Here is a 19,896-nt window from a genome sequence, read left to right on the forward strand (position 1 = left end):
GAACATTTCTCTTTCTGCCTGAATCCAAAGGAATCTCCTATGTATAGAGGAATCCAAGCTTTATTTTTCTGAAGCTGTAATTCTCTAAAACATTTAGTTCACCAAAGCCCAATTAGCATTGATGACTTATACTTAGCCTTTGAAACTCCACTGCTGCTCAGTGCTAACCTTGCCTCTTAGGGAAGGAATAAAACACTCAGCTGTAGTGACAAAGTGGTATCAAAATAATACAAGGGAAAAAATGGTAAAGATACTGGGCAGGCAGCGAATTTCAAAAATCAGTTCATTTGGTCACAAAAATCCTGAGTCAGAGACAACGAGAGATCAAACACTCCCCAGCTTTATTGGCATTTCTGGCAAAGGGAATTAAGTGAAATCCCTCTGCCGATTGCCTGATAAAGCAGGTAACAAGGGTAAGTTACTGTTTTGGATTCTGTGTGCATTGTATTTCAGCAAGATGCTTGAAAGGTGTTTTCATCAGTAGCTGCAGGCAATGGGAAATGCCTCACGTTCTGAGCCCACCACTTGTTAAGTGCGTTCAATCACTTATATGTGATTTATGTCAATTGAGAGAAACTGCTACTTGATTTTTTTTTTTAAGGTGTTTCGGTCTTATCACTCATTTTACAGTTGGAAACATATCAAGTCACTTTCCTGATCTGATCTCATCAGCCCACGCATCCCACATGAAGCAGAGATGCACACAACATTTCTTTCAAAACCCCTCATCCTAGGAGGTTTTGATCCACAGCATTATTTACTGTGGAGTCATAATAACAAGAAAACCAAAATTAAAAAAGAAATAAAAGCACGCAACATTCATCAGTGATGGGCAATTTCTGTTCTCCACTGCATCCAAATTACCCACAGCGTTCCATTTTTATTCCAATTTTCTTGTTATTATGACTCTACCCAGAGTCATAACGGTTTGCAGTTTTCCATTTTTCAACCACAGGAAGACACTGCAGACCAAGAGCTATGAGAGGACCCGATCTTTCTCATCTCGGATTTTAGTTCTAGGAGGCCCAGGCTTGTTCAGCGAAGAATGTTTTGAATGACACATGCTCCTTGGCAGAGAAGACAGCAGAAGTCACGGCCCGACGGAAGGAACGGCCACTTGCAGGAAAAAGAGAAGCCGGCACGCAAGAGAGAGCTGCTGAAAACCTGGTAAGCGCGCGCACACACACAATAACTTGGGAGTAATCAGGGGAAAATGACAGGAGGGAAGTAGCATGCATATTTGCCAAAAGAAAAGGGCATTAAAGTGTAATTGACAAGTTTCTTGGAAGAGGCACCTCATGAGTTGATTAGAGACACGGCTTTAGGGAAAGAGTGGACGATCAGGCCAGAAGGGGAAACTTTGAAGTTAGACTTCTTCAGGGGAAGGATGGGGATCTGCCTTCCCCTGAAAGGAAGAGAGGACGCGGGGAGAGAAGCCGCCATCAGCGTCCTCCACGAGGCTGACACTGCACGCTCACAGACGGCACGGCCAGGCCATCTGAAGATGCCCCTTTTTCTCACCTGGGCACTGCTTCTGAAAGTGAAAGTGAAGTCGCTCAGTCGTGTCCAACTCTTTGCGACCCCGTGGACTGTAGCCCACCAGGCTCCTCCGTCCATGGGATTCTCCAGGCAAGAATACCGGAGTGGGTTGCCATCTCCTACTCCAGGGGATCTTCCCAACCCAGGGATCGAACCCAAGTCTCCTGCATTGCAGGCAGACGTTTTAACCTCTGAGGCACCAGGGAAGCCTTAGTTCAACACTATCAACAGCACTATTAACAGAACATTCTTGGACAAGAAGATTAAGCTCTGAGGTTCATTGCACGTGCAGAATCCAAGCCTTGCCCTTGACGAGCTTACATTAATTCCAGCCTAGGGCAATAACCTTGGAGAAGATTCTTGCCTGGAGAATCCCAGGGACGGGGGAGCCTGGTGGGCTCCCGTCTATGGGGTCGCACAGAGTCGGACACAACTGAAGTGACTTAGCAGCAGGGCAATAACCTACAGACAAAATGACCCTCCGTGCTGCCTTGTCAAATCAGACACCAGACAGCAGAGTCTCAGTTTAGGCTTGTGTTCTAAATGTTCCAATTTATAAACATCAAGATTTTAACAGAACAAAGCAACACCCAAATGTGCATTATTTTTAAGTTTACATGTGTCCCAGGGAATAAATTTAAATAGATGTGAGCTCTATTTATGTGCTGCTGGGTACTGTTTCTCTTTTGCTTTTCCAATGGGCTAAATTACAAATGCGTTAAAGTCAGACAAAATCTGCTATTTTCCACCACGGTGACAGCACTTAATGCTCCAGAGGTTTTGAGGTCTGGTCCAGCCTTGCCTTTAACACTCATCTGAAGAGACTTCAACTTGATCTAATCATACATAGTGAAAGCGAAACTCACTCAGTCGTGTCTGACTCTCTGCGACTCCATGGACTATACAGTGAATGGAATTCTCCAGGCTGGAATACTGGAGTGGGTAGCCATTCCCTTTTCCAGGGGATCTTCCCAACCCAGGGATCAAAGGTCTCCTGCATTGCAGGTGGATTCTCTAGCAGCTGAGCCATCAGGGAAGCCCGGACACATGACGACGTCATAGAACATGCAAGACGCATCTCTACATCTCATATGTTTTATGAGATGAAACATCTCATAAATCAAGGAATACGTGTGTTAAAAATCTTATCTAGGAAGTGTTTTGTGACGGATAGCACACTTATTATCAAAGTTTACTTGATTTCTGAGGCCTTTGGAAAACTTTTCACAAGTATCATTTTGTCTCCTTACACGCTTCGCACCTAGAAGCTGCCACTGAGGCAGCCAGCCTGGATGCCTGTCGGCCCAGAGCGCTCATGTGTTCTGATCACGTCCCACGAAGGGGAGACAAACCAGACCACCGACCTGCACGGCAGGGCGCCCGAGTGCCCTTTGCCGGGTTTGGCTTCAGTTATTATCAGCTGACGCAGGACGGACCAGAGTGATTTCACATCTATTTAAGGTTTTAAACTTTAGTTTCCATTTTTAATGTATTACTGGATAAACGATTCTATCCATTTAGAGTTGACCCTTGGAGGAGGGCTCGGGGGGCCTGATGCAGATAAAAATCCGAGCGTAACTAGCAGTTGGGCCTGATGCAGATAAAAATCCGAGCGTAACTAGCAGTTGGCCCTCGGCATAGGGGGTCCCTCCCCGTCCAAGGGTCCACACCTGCAGCCCCACCCAGGGCTCCTGCAGTGGGGCGATATTTACTGCTGAACAGACTCGCATGTAAATAGACCCCTGCAGTTCAAGGGTCGACTGTACTTCCCTAAGACTCTCAACATTTCTTTATAATCACAAATATATCCAGTGAGAAATCAATAACATAATTATTCCAGTAAAAGAGAAGTAAAACTGCTGGCGTGAAATTAACTGATCAAAACAAATGACACCCAAGAGGATACCCAAGATGTGAAACTAACGTTGTTCTGGAAGAATTCCATACAAGCGCCTGATTCGTCTGTCATTTTTGTGGGGGCGGGGTATTCTTTTTATATGAATGGCAGCTTTGCTCAAAATGTTTGCATTTATTCCAAATAAATAAAATCACCATTCTGAAGTATATTGAAAAAAAAAGTAAATTCTGATAATATCCTCAATACTGATTCATAGTACTTGTTAAAATAATACGTTTCTATTATCAGCAGAGTCATGGTTCCTTTAATATGCTACATAAAAAAAAAGTGGAAAATAGTCTTAAGAATATACACAAAAGTGAAAACAGATTCTAAACAGGAATTCAATGTTTTCATTTTTTCTTATTTGTATCTGCTAATAATTCTACAAGAACACTGAACTGTTCATAATTTGGTAAAGTATTCTTAATTTTAAAACATGAGATAGCAGAGAAGAAGTTTCGATTTAAAAATACAATTAATGCTAACTATGAGTAAGGCACTGTATGTGCCTGATGCTGACAAAAATGAAAATATAAAATCAAATTCCCACCTCTAAGGACTTGAAACCTCTGCTAGAAACCGTGATGAGACTGGAGAATAACAGTAATAACTGCTATAATTAACTCTCAGCCCACTGTGTAAGGCTTTTTAAGAATAATTCTAATCTCCATACTGACTTCACAGGTTAGACATTCCCAGCTTTACAAACAAAGACGCTGGGGCTCAGGGAAGTGAAATTGTGTTCACGACACAGTTTGTACACGTTCAAGGTCTGCATTCTTCATCCACTGTGTTTGGCTAAACATCCTGATTAAAAGAGCAAGTAATAGCTACTTCGAACGAATGGTAAATTTCCCAGAGAATCACCGGACACTGAAGGCCAAGTGGATGTGACTTCAGTTTTTGGGGATATCAGGGCGAACACAATGTGGTCTTTTCTGCACAGGCTGGTCACTGAGGGGTCTTTCCTAGGGACATTCCAAAGGACAGAATGCTGGATAAAACTGATCACACTGCTTTTAACGAGAAGGCTAAGAGAAGGAAAACCCAGTGCCCACTTTCCAACTGGAAACGTGTGCTTTCATTATTTAGCTTCAGTAGAAATCGCACAAACCTCATTTTAAACATAAATATACTTTTCGAGAACTTTCAAATCCACTGTGACAATTGATTCTTTCGAGGAAAGTAAACCTGTAAATGTCGATGAATGAATGGGGTTCCGAGAGGTAAAATTACTCAACAAAGGACACTTGCAAATTCACAGGGGCACTAAGACGGGAGTCTGGCGCCCTCTCACTCGGCTGCTCGCAGGAACATGTTCACACGTGGAACTGCAGCTCGTGTGTGCCCTCTCCCTGGGCCTCTCACAGGAACATGTTCACACGTGGAACTGCAGGCCGCCTGCGCCCTCTCCCCTGAAGCTGTCAGGATCCTCCCACAATTCGCTCTTTCTACTCATATACATGGAAAGCGTAGCATCGAGCATACTTTATCCACATAGTCACTAATCCCGGGGGTTGATTTGGTGATAAACTGCTGAAGAACAGACTTGCAGCAGAGGAAGCTGAGGCTCTGAAACGTCAAGGGGTCCCAAGGTCACACGCGGTGAGTGATGGATGAGCTGACGTGATGTCAAAGTTCAGGTGGCTTCCAGGTGCTGGTTTTGATTAGGCACCTTCCCAAATATTAGTATTTATGGCCCAGGTATTTTTTTATGGAGTGATGAGGAGACTAAGTGAACAATTCCTACGTACTCAGACAAAAATCATTATGATCACATAATCATTTAACAAATAACGAGGAGACCTTGACTCTACCTAGGACACTGTACTGGAGAGGAACGCCATGGAGCCGGACGCGCCATCGCCCGCCACGGGGGGCCGGCTGCTCGGCCAGAGCCCTGCCTTCCCGGGGGCCATGAGCCTCGTGGTTTGGGAGCCTGTCCTCCCCTGATGTCCCCAGCCTGTGACTCGTTCATCCTGAGCCTGACAGCGTGGAGCATTCCTGGCTCCCTGGACAACCCCGGGGGGTGTCTCCAGGTGCCTGAAGGCAGATAACTTGGGGTTAGGGGAGGCGTCTCCTGATACATGACCCTAAAGGAGTCTTCCCTCCCCTGTTTTTATCTGCTTTTCCAGCGGATCCATCCACCTGCTTGAAATGTCTTCACATTTCCCTCCCTCTGAGTTGGTTTTCTGCCTCTAGGGAACAGAGCTATGGTGGATGGTGGAGACACGGACGTTGTATTTCTAACAAGCAGCTGACAAGGTTTGGGAATCCTTTGATCATCTTGTTAGGTCTGTCTTCAGAATAGGAAGCACAAAGCTACAGAATCTGTTGATACAAACCTTCCTTCCATTATCTTCATACAGCTTTTCTTCTTCTTTTTCCTATTGTTAAAAAAATAAATATAGCAATCAACTATCCGCAAGAAGGATATTGTCAAATACACCCTTAATCTCCTGGACTCCTCGCACCCTCCTGGCTGGGCCAGATTCTTTCCTGTCACGAGTATCCCTCGGGGGCTGGGTCTAAGCCTTGACCATCCAGGCTACCACTGCTGGGATCCTCTTTCCCTTCCGTTTGGTCAGGCACTACCCCTTCCCCACTCTAAGCTCAGTTTTGTGTGCACCTTAACTACATGTTTTTACACAAAATACAGACTATTATATGCCCAGTCGCACCTTGATTTTTTTCGCCTAATGCTCTGGAGCCCCCACGCTCAGCACGCTCGTGCCTCATTGCTTCCACAGCCGCAGTGTTTTCCATTGTATGGAGGAAGCATAAATTAATCAACCAACCCCAAAGGATGAATTTCTCACTTGTTTCTATTTCTGAGCATATTATATCTGTGGGATTTATTTATATCTGTGGGATAGTTCTAGCTATGGGAATGATGGTTTAAAAACATGTGCAGAGTTAATTTTTATAGGAAGAGCAAAATTCCCTTCCCAAAAGGTTACACCATCTACCTTTGACCCTGTTAAGAAGCATTTCAACCCCCCTGTATCATCCCAGCCCTGGAAACTGTCAACCTGATTTTTAAAATAAACTCACCATCTCTTGTTTGTATTTCTTTAAGTAGGAATAACATTGATATATTTTCTTACATCTTTCGTTGATTTGTATTCTTCTCTGTGAAATTCCTGTCTCATTTACCTTTCTTTTATGGGATTATATTAATGACTTAATGAACTCTTTGTAAATTAAGAAAATTTGCCTTGCAAATAGTTTCTTCCATATTTTGGCTGACTTTTGACTTTATGGTATTTTCCGAAGAGGATTTAATCTTCACGTACAGAAAGGTCAAGGCTTCGGTGACTTCTCAAGACGTAGTCTCTGGAGACTCACTGCATACCCGGCTTCATTTCCAGTTCTCTCTGTTGGGAATCACTTCTTGGTCCCAGCTTGGCCACAGCCCTGCCTCTAGGCAAACTACACAACAGGCGTCTACTGTGCTCAGGGTTCTTGATCAGATTCAAGACCACTTACTCCTGCGTGCCGGGCGCTGTGAGCGTTGTTAAGAATACAGTAAAATAAAGTCTTTCTTCACAAAACTTACTCTGTCAGAGGACACAGGAGAAGCGCTCAAATAACTCTAAGAAGAGCCAACCTGTGATCCAGATGGTGTAAGAAATACGAACGAAACGCCACTGGGGTCGTGGAGGAAGAGCCACCACCTCCTGCTGAAGGATCCAGAAAGCTTAATGAGGATGCTGGTTTTAGTAAGGAGCCTGGAGGGCGGGAGAAACTTGAAATGGCAGTGATGAGGTTGTTGTTCAGATACGACCTGTCCAGCTCTTTGTGATCCATGGGCTGCAGCACTCCAGGCCTCTCTGTCCTTCAGCAACTCCCGGAGCTTGCTCAAACTCACGTCCACGAGCAGGTGATGCCATCCAGCCATCTCATCCTCTGTCATCCCCTTCTCCTCCTGCCTTCAATCTTTCCCAGCATCAGGGTCTTTTCCAATGAGTTGGCTCTTCGAATCAAGTGCCAAAAGGCAGTAGAAAGTGCCAGAATAACCTCCATGGAGAGCACTCAAAGTATTCACGTCAACCTGTCTCCCTCCCCACTCCATGGATACACAAAATTATCCAGGACATGTTTAAACAGATAACCTTTTTGAAGGCAGGAAAAACTTTTAAAAAATCAATTAAAAGGTTGATAACCCATATCTCAGAGTTAGATATAAAGGCTTAGAGTCCCAGAGGCTGGACAACTCCTTCGCAAACCTGCCTGCAGACCCCTCTGAACTCTTCCCAGGGTGCAGAATTGCTGCCAGGTCAGAGAGCCCTAAACACATGGTCTGTGACTTCATCTTCACATTCCTTTGGAAGGGGGCTGAATCTTTGCTAAACTTTTAGACAGTGCTTTACAAACTTAGCAGGCAGCACTCATTAAGAAGTCCTGCTTGCATGTGAAATGCCCTACAATGGATGGACCCAAACAAATCAGCCACGAGCAGCAAGGGAGAGACTGCAGCCCACCTCGACTCTGACAGTTCTCAAGCACCCAGCTTAATTAAAAACATGTGTCAGGAGCACAGCTTGAACTAGATAAAGGGGGAAAGTACACACATCATCTTTATAAATTCACAGAATATATTAGCTAATTAACATTGATAAGATCCCAACTTTTTAAGAAGGAAAATATTTTTAAAGTGTCAGGTGTGGGCAAAGTTGTCCTGACTGTAACTAACATATTTAAAGTGTCCTAAGGACGTAGCTGTGCTACACTGCAAATGCACTTCACACCCCTGAACTCAATGGTCTGATGAATTAAGCACAAAATAAACAGTCAGAACAGCGAGTCTCAGGCTATATATTAATATGCTTTATCCTAAAAACTTTCAAAATGAAACAGAAACCCTTGTGATCCAACATCAGAAACATAATATGTATTTCTAAATATTGTTCATCAGTTCAGTACAGTCACTCAGTTGTGTCCAACTCTTTGTGACCCCATGGACTGCAGCCCTCCAGGCTTCCTGTCCATCACTAACTCCTGGAGCCTACTCAAATTCGTGTCCATCACATCGGGGATGCCATCCAACCATCTCATCCTCCGTCATCCCCTTCTCCTCCTGCCATCAATCTTTCCCAGCATCAGGATCTTTTCCAATGAGTCAGTTCTTTGCATCAGGTGGCCAAGGTATTGGAGTTTCAGCTTCAACATCAGTCCTTCCAATGAATATTCAAGACTGATCTCCTTTAGGATGGACTGGTTGGATCTCCTTGCAGTCCAAGGGACTCTCAAGAGTCTTCTCCAACATCACAGGTCAAAAGCATCCATTCTTCAGCCCTCAGCTTTCTTTTTAGTCCAACTCTCACGTCCATACATGACCACTGGAAAAACCATAGCTTTGACTAGACGGACCTTTGTTGGTAAAGTAATGTCTCTGCTTTTTAATATGCTGTCTAGGTTGGTCATAGCTTTTCTTGTGTTTTGTTCATAACAATATGCTATCCTACAGCTTAGTACGGTCACTCCCATTTTATCCCAGCATCACACAGTTCAGTTTAAGCAACTGAGTCACAGGCAAGGTGAAGCAATTCCATAGAATTTATGAAGCACCTACTGTGCATAAGACACTGTCCTAGACTCCATACAGGATGCCTATCAGCCCCTCAGGATTTCACGGTCAGTTTGGGGAGGGTGATCAGGCCAGAAGCCACATGCCTAAGGAACCTATATATCCAACGTCGAATAAACATCACAAGGGCGATTTTTCAAATGAACCAATAAATGCAGTGCCAAGAGAAACCCCAGTCCACTGCGAGCAGGTAGGTCACGCAGCCTCTCGGCCAGGAAGTGTGGAGTATCACTTCTTTTCCTCAGCGTTACCAGCTGCTGCAGCGCCTATACAACGCTTGCTCTCCTTGTGATCCCATAAGAACATGGGCTAGATTTCAGGGCTGACAACCTTCAACCTCAGAGGCCTTTCACACCAGTGGGGTTTTTGATCATCTCGTGCTGGAGCCGAGATGAGTCGTGAGCACCCGACAGGACTGAGGCATCTGCAGCCTCGCACACGAGGAAGCCAGCACCCAGCGCCACAGAGCGCCCGTCCTGGAAGCCCGGTGCGCGGAGTGGGCCCTCCGAGGGGCGGGACGCAGCCAGGCCGCTCCTGGGGAGGAGAAGAGACCGACTCTAGAGCGTTCGAAACAGGGTTCGGAGCCCAGCACCCTGCTTCCTGACTGCCGGCGTGGTAGACTCGCTCACATCTCCGTCTCGCTGGGTTTGATTCTATAAAGCGGGGCTGGTGCCACCTGGAAGAGTCACGTGTGGCTGAGGTGGGATGCGAGTCCCAGCACCGTGCCCGCCCCCCAGACAGAGCTCCATGGAGATGCGTTGGCCCCATCCAGCCCTTCTGCCTGACTTAAGTCATCCTGTTTGGGCTCCTTATCACCTTTCTGCCCCAAAGCTCAGGTCCTCAGCCCAGATATGAACAAACGAGGTGCTTGTATTTGCCATTACTCCAGTGATATTGCTGGCACTGAGAAAGTCACTTTGATACATGCTAAGCAATTGTCTCTTGCCTGAAGTCAGCGGCTAATACACAGCTGCCCCGGAGGCCAGAGGAGATGTATCTACAGAACAAGTCAGTAAGGCAGAGATGGATTCCGACAGCGTGCAGACCTCCCGGCGACGGCACAAACTAAGTGCAGATGAAACACGGATGCCGCGTTCCCATTAAACCACGACATCCCATTACTCTGCGACTGGATCCTAACAGCGCCCTTTCCTCCAGGGCCCCAAGGCAAGCAGGAGACCCTTGGCCCCTGGTCACCCAGCGCCCTGGGACCAAAGCCCTCCCACCCCAGACACAGCCTTACACTCGTCACCCACCGTGAGCATCCTCGTAAACACCCCCCACCTGCATCTGAAAGGCTTCCCTAAGTGTCTGGACATAGCGTGTCTTTCCCTGAATGCTGCCTCCTGGTCAGAAATAGTTAAGACTGTAAGGAAGGAAAAAGGATCATTTGAAAGATTATTCCCTCTAGCCGTCTGTTTCAGATCATAACCTTGCTCAGGTTGAAAAACCTGAACCAGCTTCCTGAGGACCCACGTCCTTTCCCACAAACACCCCTTTCCATGACGTACAAGAACCAGGGGCTGACTCTGGCTCCAGCACCTCGCAGTCCCCCACCTTGGTGTCACTGCTCCCCCTTCCCACGCGTGGAGCCTGGACACTGCTGGGCAAGTTTCAGAGCAGGAGACGGTCACCTGCAGGGCCATCATACTGCAGATTGGCTCATATTCTGTCATCAGAACACACTCGGACTCTATACCCCGAGTGTGTTACACAACCTCCTGCCTGGGACCAAGAATTTAAGAAGCCACTTAAAAAAAAAAAATCTAGGGATAGAATGTTTAAAACAAATCCCCCAAATCTGTTTCTCAGCTCCATGGACTGTACATTTAAAGAGAATTTTGTCTTGACTGTTCTCACTGCACACACACGTCTCTGTTGATCAGCTAGATTATGGTGACCATTTCAGAGTCGAAAACAATCAAATTGTTCACCTTAAAAATAGACAGTCTTTAGTTGTCAAATATATCTCGATTAAAAAAGTTAAAATAGAAGGGCATCAGTTTTGTTTTCCCAGCACACACATTTCATACAGATCAGGCACATAATCTCATCACTCACTACAGGAAGAAACAGGCTGCGTGCAGCGATGGCAGATCTGAAGCAACTGGACGGGAAAGAGAGAAAGCCCAGGCCAGGCAGAGCGTGCTGAGCGAGCTCACGCCGCCACTGCAGAGCCTGTGCCGCACGCAACCTCAGCCAAGACTTGTTACACCGCACGGACACCCCGCAAAACCAACGCCCCGGGGTCCTCAGAACAACAGAGCCTCCCCTCCCCTTCCCCCCTTCTAAAGACGCATCTTGAGGGTCGTTGGGGGAAAAGCTCTTCAGTCTGTGACCGGAAATACAGCAAAGGGCAATTAGGGTCAGTGTGGAGCCATGAGCAGTACGTGCAGTTTCTGACACACAAGAGACCTGGGTGGGTACAGCCCGCCCGGAAGACACACACTCTGGTCCAACGATTCTACCCTGGGGAGACTTCGCTCTCCGACCCTTGCCCATCCAATGGGCGCTCCACCCAGCATGTTACAAGGATGAAGAGGTGCCATAGACTCAGGCTAGGCGGTACGAAACGAACGTTGAATTAACTCACCCTGTTGCCTTCAAAATCAGATGTGTGTCTGTGTGTCTCTTCAGCATCTTTGACGATCTCGGCTGGTCTCTGGGGAGAAAATACACCACACGCTGGGTTTAGTCACAGTCAACCAGCGTCACAGTCCTTCCAAGCCGCAAAGAGCGGGTGAAGCCCTGTGACCTCCTGACGCTTGTATGGGCAGAGATAAAAGCCACCCTGTATCCCACAGAGATTTCTTCACACCCAGGATGGAATCTGCTCTGAGTTTTTACCTTTGGCTGTGCCAAAGAATGCCAACCTCTGTAATAAAATTGCTGGAGAAAAATGTTAAGAAACACTGCAAATGCCCTTTGGGTCAAAAGGAGAGACTGGTCCCTGCGGACCCTCTGCAGTTCCCAGGGTACCCGTGGGGACCCCGAACAGCACGCCCCTCCGGGTCCAAGAGACTGCCTGGCCCTGCTCGCTCCAAGGCCGTGGGCACACTGCTCTGTGTGGGCACCTTCCTGGTGGTCAAGGCTTGTTGGCAAAAGGCAACAAGCTGCTGCAGTTGGTTCCCTGGGGCCCCTCTCCGCTCTGAGAATCGTGTATTCTGGGGTCAAAATCAAAGGCTCCCACCAGAGATTCTGGGGCAGATGAGGGCCTCCCAAAGTCAGCCAGCCAGGAGACTCCAACCCCTGGTGCTCCCACGACCTCAGAGGCAGAAAGGGCACGTGGTCAAGTGCACACTGGCCTTTGAGGCCTCTGCCTGGACACGTCGTGTGTCATCGGGGATGAAAGCTCATGTAGCCACACCTGACTTAAAGTGAGGGGACAAGCGACCCAACTGACGCTAGTGCTGAGCCCTGAGGGCCCGACAGCTCCTGCCAGCTGATCCTGGATGGGCAGCCCTTGGCTTCTGCTCTTGTGCAGGAGCCTGGCCTCGAGGTCAGCCCCTCGGCCAGCTCATCTGTCTGCTCTTCTCCTCCGGGGGCCACGCAGGGCTTCCCTGGATGGGACACTTCCACGTGCACGACGTCACTCGGTGCCCATGCTGACCGGCTCAGTGATGCCACCTCACCGCAGGGACAGGAGGCTGAGGCTGGAGAGCCGGAAGCTAGGAAGGGACAGATCCCTGGTTCCCGACCACAGGGTCTGAAGACATCACTCATCCTGTCTCTCCGCCAGTGATTCCTAGGAGCCTCCTACCTGCCAGGCCCCCTGCTGGGAACAGGGGCTACACAAGTAAGCAACGCAGACCATCCCACTGGTGTGGAGTTTGCAGCTTAGTGGGGAAAAGACAGGAACCAAAAAACGACAAGGCGGGGCATGCAGTCACAAGCCTAGACGGCTGACCAGAGGGTCCTGGTAGCAGGAGATTCTTAGGGGAAAGAGGAGCAGGCAAATGTGAGGCCAGGATCTGAAGGGTGTTCACCGCAGGGGGCAAAGAACATTCTAGAGGGGCCAGGGAGAGCTTGGGGGAGGGGCCGGGGATGCAGGCGGGGGAAGGGCCACCCACCCTGTCCACAGGCAGCTCCAAGTGCACGTCTGGGGCCTCCTTGACTTCCGGGGCTTCTTGGGTCTCCTGGTTAGGAGTCTGCGCTTTAAACACGTCACCATCTGCGGGAAAATAACACAGTGGCTTCAAGCTGATGTGCATTGGGCCTTTTCTGACCCAAACCAGAGTTTCAGCTCAGCTTTCTCAGAGCCTCCTGTGTCACTGTCGGGCCGCCTGGTTCAGGGACCACAGCCCTGCACACCACCTCCGTTTCCCCACTGCCCCGATTCTGCTTTAGGCCAGGTGCTGGGCTTGGTGTCCCTAGACATCCACACTGTGTCCACAAAGGTCCCGGGCCCTGGGAGTCCAGGTCAGCCCTGTGTCCCACCCCTCATGGGCCTCAGGCCAGAGACAAACACAGTGAGTGTGCGACACGTGTGTGTCCGGCTCATTCAGGTAGAAACAAATGCAAAGAAGCTGCCAGTCATCAGCATCAGACTTTAAGGACACGCAGATGTACGCCTTCAAAACATATTCAAGAACTGGGTTTAACCAGGCAGGGGTTGAAGCTGTATATTTGAGCCACTCAACTGAATTGGCAGATAAAATCATGTAATTAGCATTACAATGGGATGAGTTAAAAGCTTACAAAATCCCAAGACTCTTGAAAAGCTTATCCTCATCCTGATCAAGAGCAACAGAAGACAGCAAAGAGAAAGCAGTGGCCCAGGCAGTTCCTCCAACATCCAAGGAGACACAGACGCGGCCGCCGACGGGCTCGTGATCCAGAGTGGGAGGCTGTGATCGCAGCCCATCCCATTCCTTGGTCGAGAGTCCTGGACCCTCCCCCACAGGCCCGTTCTTGCCCTCTCCAGCCCCCGGCCGAGAAGAGCCACCCCCACACCCTGGGCCGGAGGATGAGGTGCAGAAGAGGAGAGGAGAGAGGCAGGACCCACTGTGTCCCAGAGGTCCCTCTAGCTGTGCCTTTGATATTAGCACTCTGTGCCTTTGATAATAGCACTCATGGCAGTCCTCAAACAGACCCAGAGGGCCCCCTGCAGACACAGAGTGTTCCCAGGCCCCCGCTCCAGCAGGGTGACAGCCGGAGTGTGAGTCCTAGGACACCACACTCCTCCCAGAGGGAGGGCGTGCCTTGCGCCTGGCCACCCGGGCCACGCCCACAGGGTATGTCTTCCCAAGAAAGGCTTTACTCAGTAGTTAAATTTTCTATTGCCACTAATATATTACAGAGTTTCGGGTCACAAAGGTTCAACAGGCTCAGTGATGGCCTCAGAGGGTGGTTCAGTTCAGGATGACCTCGGTGCTCGTGCATCTGCCTGGCCTGCCAGGCTGCAAGCTCCGTGGATAGAAAGAGTGTGTCTGGACACCCCTGCATGTCCAGACCAGAGCCTGGTGCACCGCAGGACGACGCCTTGTCCTGGGATGGGGAGCACGGGGGCGGTGGCGGGGGGACAGCCAGAGGAAAACGTCAGGGAAACAGCCAACACTATAGCTTGAAGCAAACACAGGCAGCTAAGAAGCAGCGAGCAAAGAGGAGAAAAGAGAAGTCGTTTTGTGTGGTACCGAGAGCTGAGGGAGAGGACAGCTTTAAGAGAAAGGACTTTCGAACTTGTCAGATGCTGTGGAGAAGGCAAGGGGACCCCTGCCTCCAGCCACTCTCTTCTCTCTCCATAGCCAGCCACGGGACTGGGTCTCCTAAGCATTCATCACACCTACAGGGAACACGGCCACAGAAGCACCTTCTTCAGTGCCTGGACCCCCGTCAAAGCTAATATCGGTAGTAACAGGAGCACGAATAATACTAGCAATGATAGTGTTAACAGGAATAGTAATACTAATAATAGTAGTAACAATAGCACTAATAATAGTAGTAACAGCAGTGCTAACAGTAATAGTACAGTAATACCAGTGACAGCAATACCAGTAGTGCTAACAACAGTAGTAACAGTAGCCCGAGTAATAGTGGGGCCAGCAGTGCTGACAGTGGTAGGAACAGTAATACTAATAATAGTAGTAACAGTAGCAGTAGTGATAGTAGTAACAGTAGTGCTAACAATGGTAGTAACCGTAGCACTAATAATGGTAGTGCTAATAATGGTAGTATTAGCAGCACTAACAGTAACAGCAGTAATGACGGCAGTAACAGGCCAGTAGTAGTAAAAATAGCACGAGTAACAGTCGTAAGAGTGGTGCTGACAGTAACAGTAATACTAACAGTAGCACTAACAATAGTGGTACCAGTAGTACTAACTGTGGTAGTAACAGTAATCCTAATAACAGTAGTAGCAGTAGCAGTAATAATAATAGCAAGAGTAGTGCTAGCAATGGTAGTAACAGTAGCAGTAATGACCGTAGTAACAGTCGTGCTAACAGCAGTAGTAACAGGCCAGTAGCAGCAGCAACAGCAGCGCCGGTAACCGCCACCGCAGTCGCACCGCCAGGAACCCCGATGGTGGCGCTGACCGAGGGGTAGCCCCCCGCGGGACCCCGGTCCCCCTGCTGGTACTATCGGCAGTGATACCGAGGGTACCAGCGGTTGTAGTTTTGGAATAGCGCTAAAACGAGGAGTGGGACTGCAAGGAGTATCCTTTAAATTATCTGCTTTAGAATCACTTCTGAAATTTAGTCTTTTAAAGTCTCTCACACTCCAAACGGTTCAGACGGCTTTTACGCTCACATTTCCCTCAAAAGGCTGACACGCTTGCTGGTTGTCTTCTGTGTCAATGGCCCTTCAGGGAAAACATGCCCACCCTGACGTCCAGACAGACGACAGAATGAGTTCTAAGTCCTGTGTTCATCTTGGGCTTCCTGACAGGAGAAGCCCACGGTCCTCAACCGTGGAATTTTGCTTTTTTACTCCCCTCACCACAGCCCCACCGCTAACCGATGTATTAATAAATCAGACAGTTAGTCAGGATTTTAAATCAGGTCATTATCAGTCTCATCTCTGCAGGATGAAATTGGTCTGGAAAAGCACGTTCTCAACCTGGCAGCATTCTGAATTGCCAGCAGCCGCACGGAATTTCACCTTACCTGCCCCACTCTGGATTAAAGGTTCTGCCTTTGGTTCCTGTTTTCCTTCTTTGGCATAAAACACAGAATCCTGTGCTTTGGGTGAAACGCTGTCCTGTTTATGAGTGTCTTTCACTTTGGGATCCTCCTAAGGTACAAACGAAGAAAAACAAGCGCGTTAGCGTGGATGTGTGCAGCCGTCTAATCGGTTATTCTGATGAGAGCCGGGGAAAGTGCACGCTCCCCAGGTGACCTGTGGGAGAGGACCCAGGCACCTCCAAGAGGCCCCCTTCTCACACCATCTGGACCATGCCGTCGCTACATCTCTCTTCTGTAAAGTGGTGGAAATACTCTCCCTCCTCCGAGGAACACCAGGGGCAGCACCTCGGCAGGAAGGGAAGTGGTTCTCTGCCCAGATGAAGGGGCTGTGCGCCTGCAGGAGGTTGGCCTGTGTGGGGTGGGGGGCAGGTCTGTAGGGGTCACTGGGGCTCTAGAGACACTCCTGCTAGCCTCCGAAAAAGTGCTTCAGCCACAACCACCAAATGGCCGCCACTGGACCCTCAGGGCAGGATGGAGCACCTCTAATTAAAAAAAAAATGCCTGGGAGGTGTGTTCAGGTTACAACTGAGGGGAACTCAGATTTCTGAAAAAAAAAAAAAAACCCAAAAAACTATAAACTATAATAACAAAGCATAACCAGATCACAGTGTGAGATGAGCTAATTCTGAGCACCATTCCAGTTCTACCCCATCTTTGCATACAAACCACCGTTTTCAGTTCTCCGTTATTCCTTCTTTACTGAAGTATTTGGAAGTGAAGACAGTATTTGTATCGTGCCTTCTTGTGAGTTCTCTATGTCACTTAATAAAATGTCAAACTAGAACCATGAACTTGTACCATTTATATATGAAACTATCTGTATTACGCAGTACCAGGGGTTTCTTCCTTGTGGAAATTACAGTGTGAAAATAGTCCTTCAGCCACATATAGGCACCATGCAAAATCTTTCTACCTATTTTAGGAGGCTCTCCTGCAAGCTGAAACTGTGTTCATAAGTATAGGAGGCAAGGCCTTGGCAGAGTTGGTTTTAGAAACAGAAAATGGTACATGATGTTTGTGTCTTGGAGGCAGCTAGAGGCTAGGATTTAGAAAACTTGCTTGGTTCTTCCTGGCGTGACTCACACCTCCTTGTCACAGGCATTTTCCATCTTTGGCCTCTAAGATAAAGACACCATATACTGAGCTTATTATCTCTGAAATAGCACTCAAAGGACAGTGACAAGGAACTATTCCCCCCATCCCCTCATCACAAGGGCACAAAAGTAGAGACGATGCTGGACAAACAGCACAGAGCAAGGCACGCCCGTCGTGGTCAGACGCCTGCTCCCGGCACCCCAGGAGTTCCCGCGGCAGCGGGGCGGCCGGCGAAGGCGGACACACGCCCTGTTCACACCACTGGGTGTTTCCTGACGATAGAAACAGAAGCCCTGGCAGGACCGCGGGACGGTCACCCCGCTCAAGAAACAGGCCTGGGCACAGATTTCTAGCTAATCCACCATCCACGCGCCAATCTGGTCTCCATACCACGGCATGCTCTGTGGACCCTGACTCGACTGCAGACCCAGCCCAGGAAAACAACAAAATATTTACACAACTCTGCTTTCAAGTTCCTTCATCTTTCTTCCTATTAGAAATATTTTTGGAAAATAAACCTGAGGCAAACTGAGTTTATTACTCTGTGGTGTTTTGAGAAATAATATCCTGTAGAGCTGCCATCAGGCAGTCCAGAGAATTCCATGGACTGTCCAGGCCAGAACACTGGAGTGGGGAGCCGTTCCCTCCTCCAGGGGATCTTCCCAACCCAAGGATCGAACCCAGGTCTCCACATTGCAGGTGGCTTCTTTCCCATCTGAGCCACCAGGGAAGCCCATGAATGGTGGAGTGGGTAGCCTTCCTGACCCAGGAATCGAACTGGGGTCCTCCTGCATTGCAGGCAGATTCTTTACCAGCTGAGCTACCAGGGAAGCCCCAAAGTGAAAGCATTAGTCGCTCAGTCGTGTCCAACTCTTTGCGCCCCATGGACTGTAGCCCACCAGGCCCCTCTGTCCATGGGATTCTCCAGGCTGGAACACTGGAGTGGGTTGCCATTTCCTTCTCCAAGGGATCTTCCTGACCCAGAAATCAAACCCGGGTCTCTCCTGCGTTCCCGGCAGATTCTTAACCTACTGAGCTATGAGGGAAGCCCTCCTATTGAAAGCATTTTGGGAAAATAAGCCTGAGGAACACTGCGCTTACTACCGTGCGGTTTTTGAGAAGTAATATTTTCCTGCAGAGCTGCCATACCCAATCCAGCTGTTTTAATGCCACTATAACGGGTCATCCAACACGTGAAACACAGCCTCCGAAGGTCACCTGGGACGAACGAGACCGGGACTAACTGACGAGCGCGACAACCAATTCAGAGGCAATCCATCCTTGGGGGAAAACAACACGCCTCCTGGAACAAGGCATTTCTCTGGCTTCCCACTGAATGTCCTGGTTCCGAAGCGGGTCAAGACCTTCCATCGACAAACCAGTCTCGGCTCTGAGCGTTGCTAACGTAGAAGACTCGCTAACATCTGAACCTGAGCGTCGCATCCCCAGGCTGCCGGAAGATGGCAGCAAGCACTGCCTGACTGTCCTGTGACGCTGTGTGGACCTGACCTCGTCAGCCTGCAAATGTCAGCTCCAGAGCACTGATCTCACACTAAACTTCGCAGTCAGGGCCTGGTTATTAAAGTGCGGATGTCGGGCACCCATACACACCCACACTTGGGTTCCAGTGCTGTGCTCGGTTCTTCTATTTGCTTACCAACACTTGGGTTTTATGGCCAAAGAGAAACAGGTAATATTAACATTCTGATTGTGAATATGATATAAATACAATGCTCAGTAACTGTTTGCCAATATTTCACGGAGACTTGCACCATATAATATCATTTTAGTATACAAACCCGATTTTAAGTGTTTGTTAAATTAACCACACTTCTCTGGAAGGTAACAGATACCGTCTTCGGAAGACACGTGCATGTGTCCTAAGTCACTCAGTGGTGTCTGATTCTTTGTGACCCTATGGAACGTAGCCTGCCAGGCTCCTCTGTCCTTGGGATTCTCCAGGCAGGCATACTGGAGTGGGCTGCCATGTTCCCCTTCAGGGGATCTCCCCGACCCAGGGACTGAACCCGTGTCTCTGTCTCCTGCACAGTAAATGCAGGTGCTACAAAACTGAATTTGCTGTAACAAAATCGGAGTGGCTGCCTTCAGTCACTTTCACTGGACTAACAGAGTCATGGTTCAAGTTAGTTAGACCACTTAAGGCATTGGCAGGCTCCTAAGACTCAGTGGTGGTCCAGCGGCTAAGAATCCGCCTGCCAAAGCCGGGGACACAGGTTCAGTCGCTGGTCTGGGAAGATTCTACATGTTGTGGGGAAAACGAAGCCCAAGCGCCACAACTGCTGAAGCCCACGGACTCTAGAGCTGTGCTCTGCAGCGAGAGAAGCCGCTGCAACGGGGAACCCAAGCACCACGATCGAGAGCAACCCTTGTTCACCGCAACTAGAGAAAGCCCACACCAGCAACCAAAGATAAAAACAATTAAAAAAAAAGAATTAAGGTATCGGCAGGGTCCTAAGGACATATTTTCAAATGTTCAAATATCTGCCTCGGACAGTAAGTGAACTAAGCCAATCAAATGAGGCAGGCTGTGTCCCAAGTGTGGTTCAATCAGTTCAAGTGTGTTAATCATG

General features: G+C 48.6%; 1 protein-coding gene across 1 annotated transcript in view; it reads right to left on the minus strand.

Moving 5' to 3' along the window:
• The window catches only part of DCDC2C (doublecortin domain containing 2C), a 102,871-nt gene that overhangs the window by 49,905 nt on the left and 33,070 nt on the right, over positions 1–19,896 (minus strand). The window contains exons 7-10 of the mRNA XM_068973662.1: positions 16,133–16,259; positions 13,100–13,200; positions 11,623–11,691; positions 5,766–5,826 (exon numbers count right to left, since the gene is read on the minus strand). Of these exons, the coding sequence (XP_068829763.1) occupies positions 5,766–5,826; positions 11,623–11,691; positions 13,100–13,200; positions 16,133–16,259 (358 nt within the window). The remainder of the gene's footprint in view (positions 1–5,765; positions 5,827–11,622; positions 11,692–13,099; positions 13,201–16,132; positions 16,260–19,896) is intronic.

The sequence above is a fragment of the Capricornis sumatraensis genome, chromosome 6 (genome assembly GCF_032405125.1).
Source record: "Capricornis sumatraensis isolate serow.1 chromosome 6, serow.2, whole genome shotgun sequence".
Taxonomy (NCBI): domain Eukaryota; kingdom Metazoa; phylum Chordata; class Mammalia; order Artiodactyla; family Bovidae; genus Capricornis; species Capricornis sumatraensis.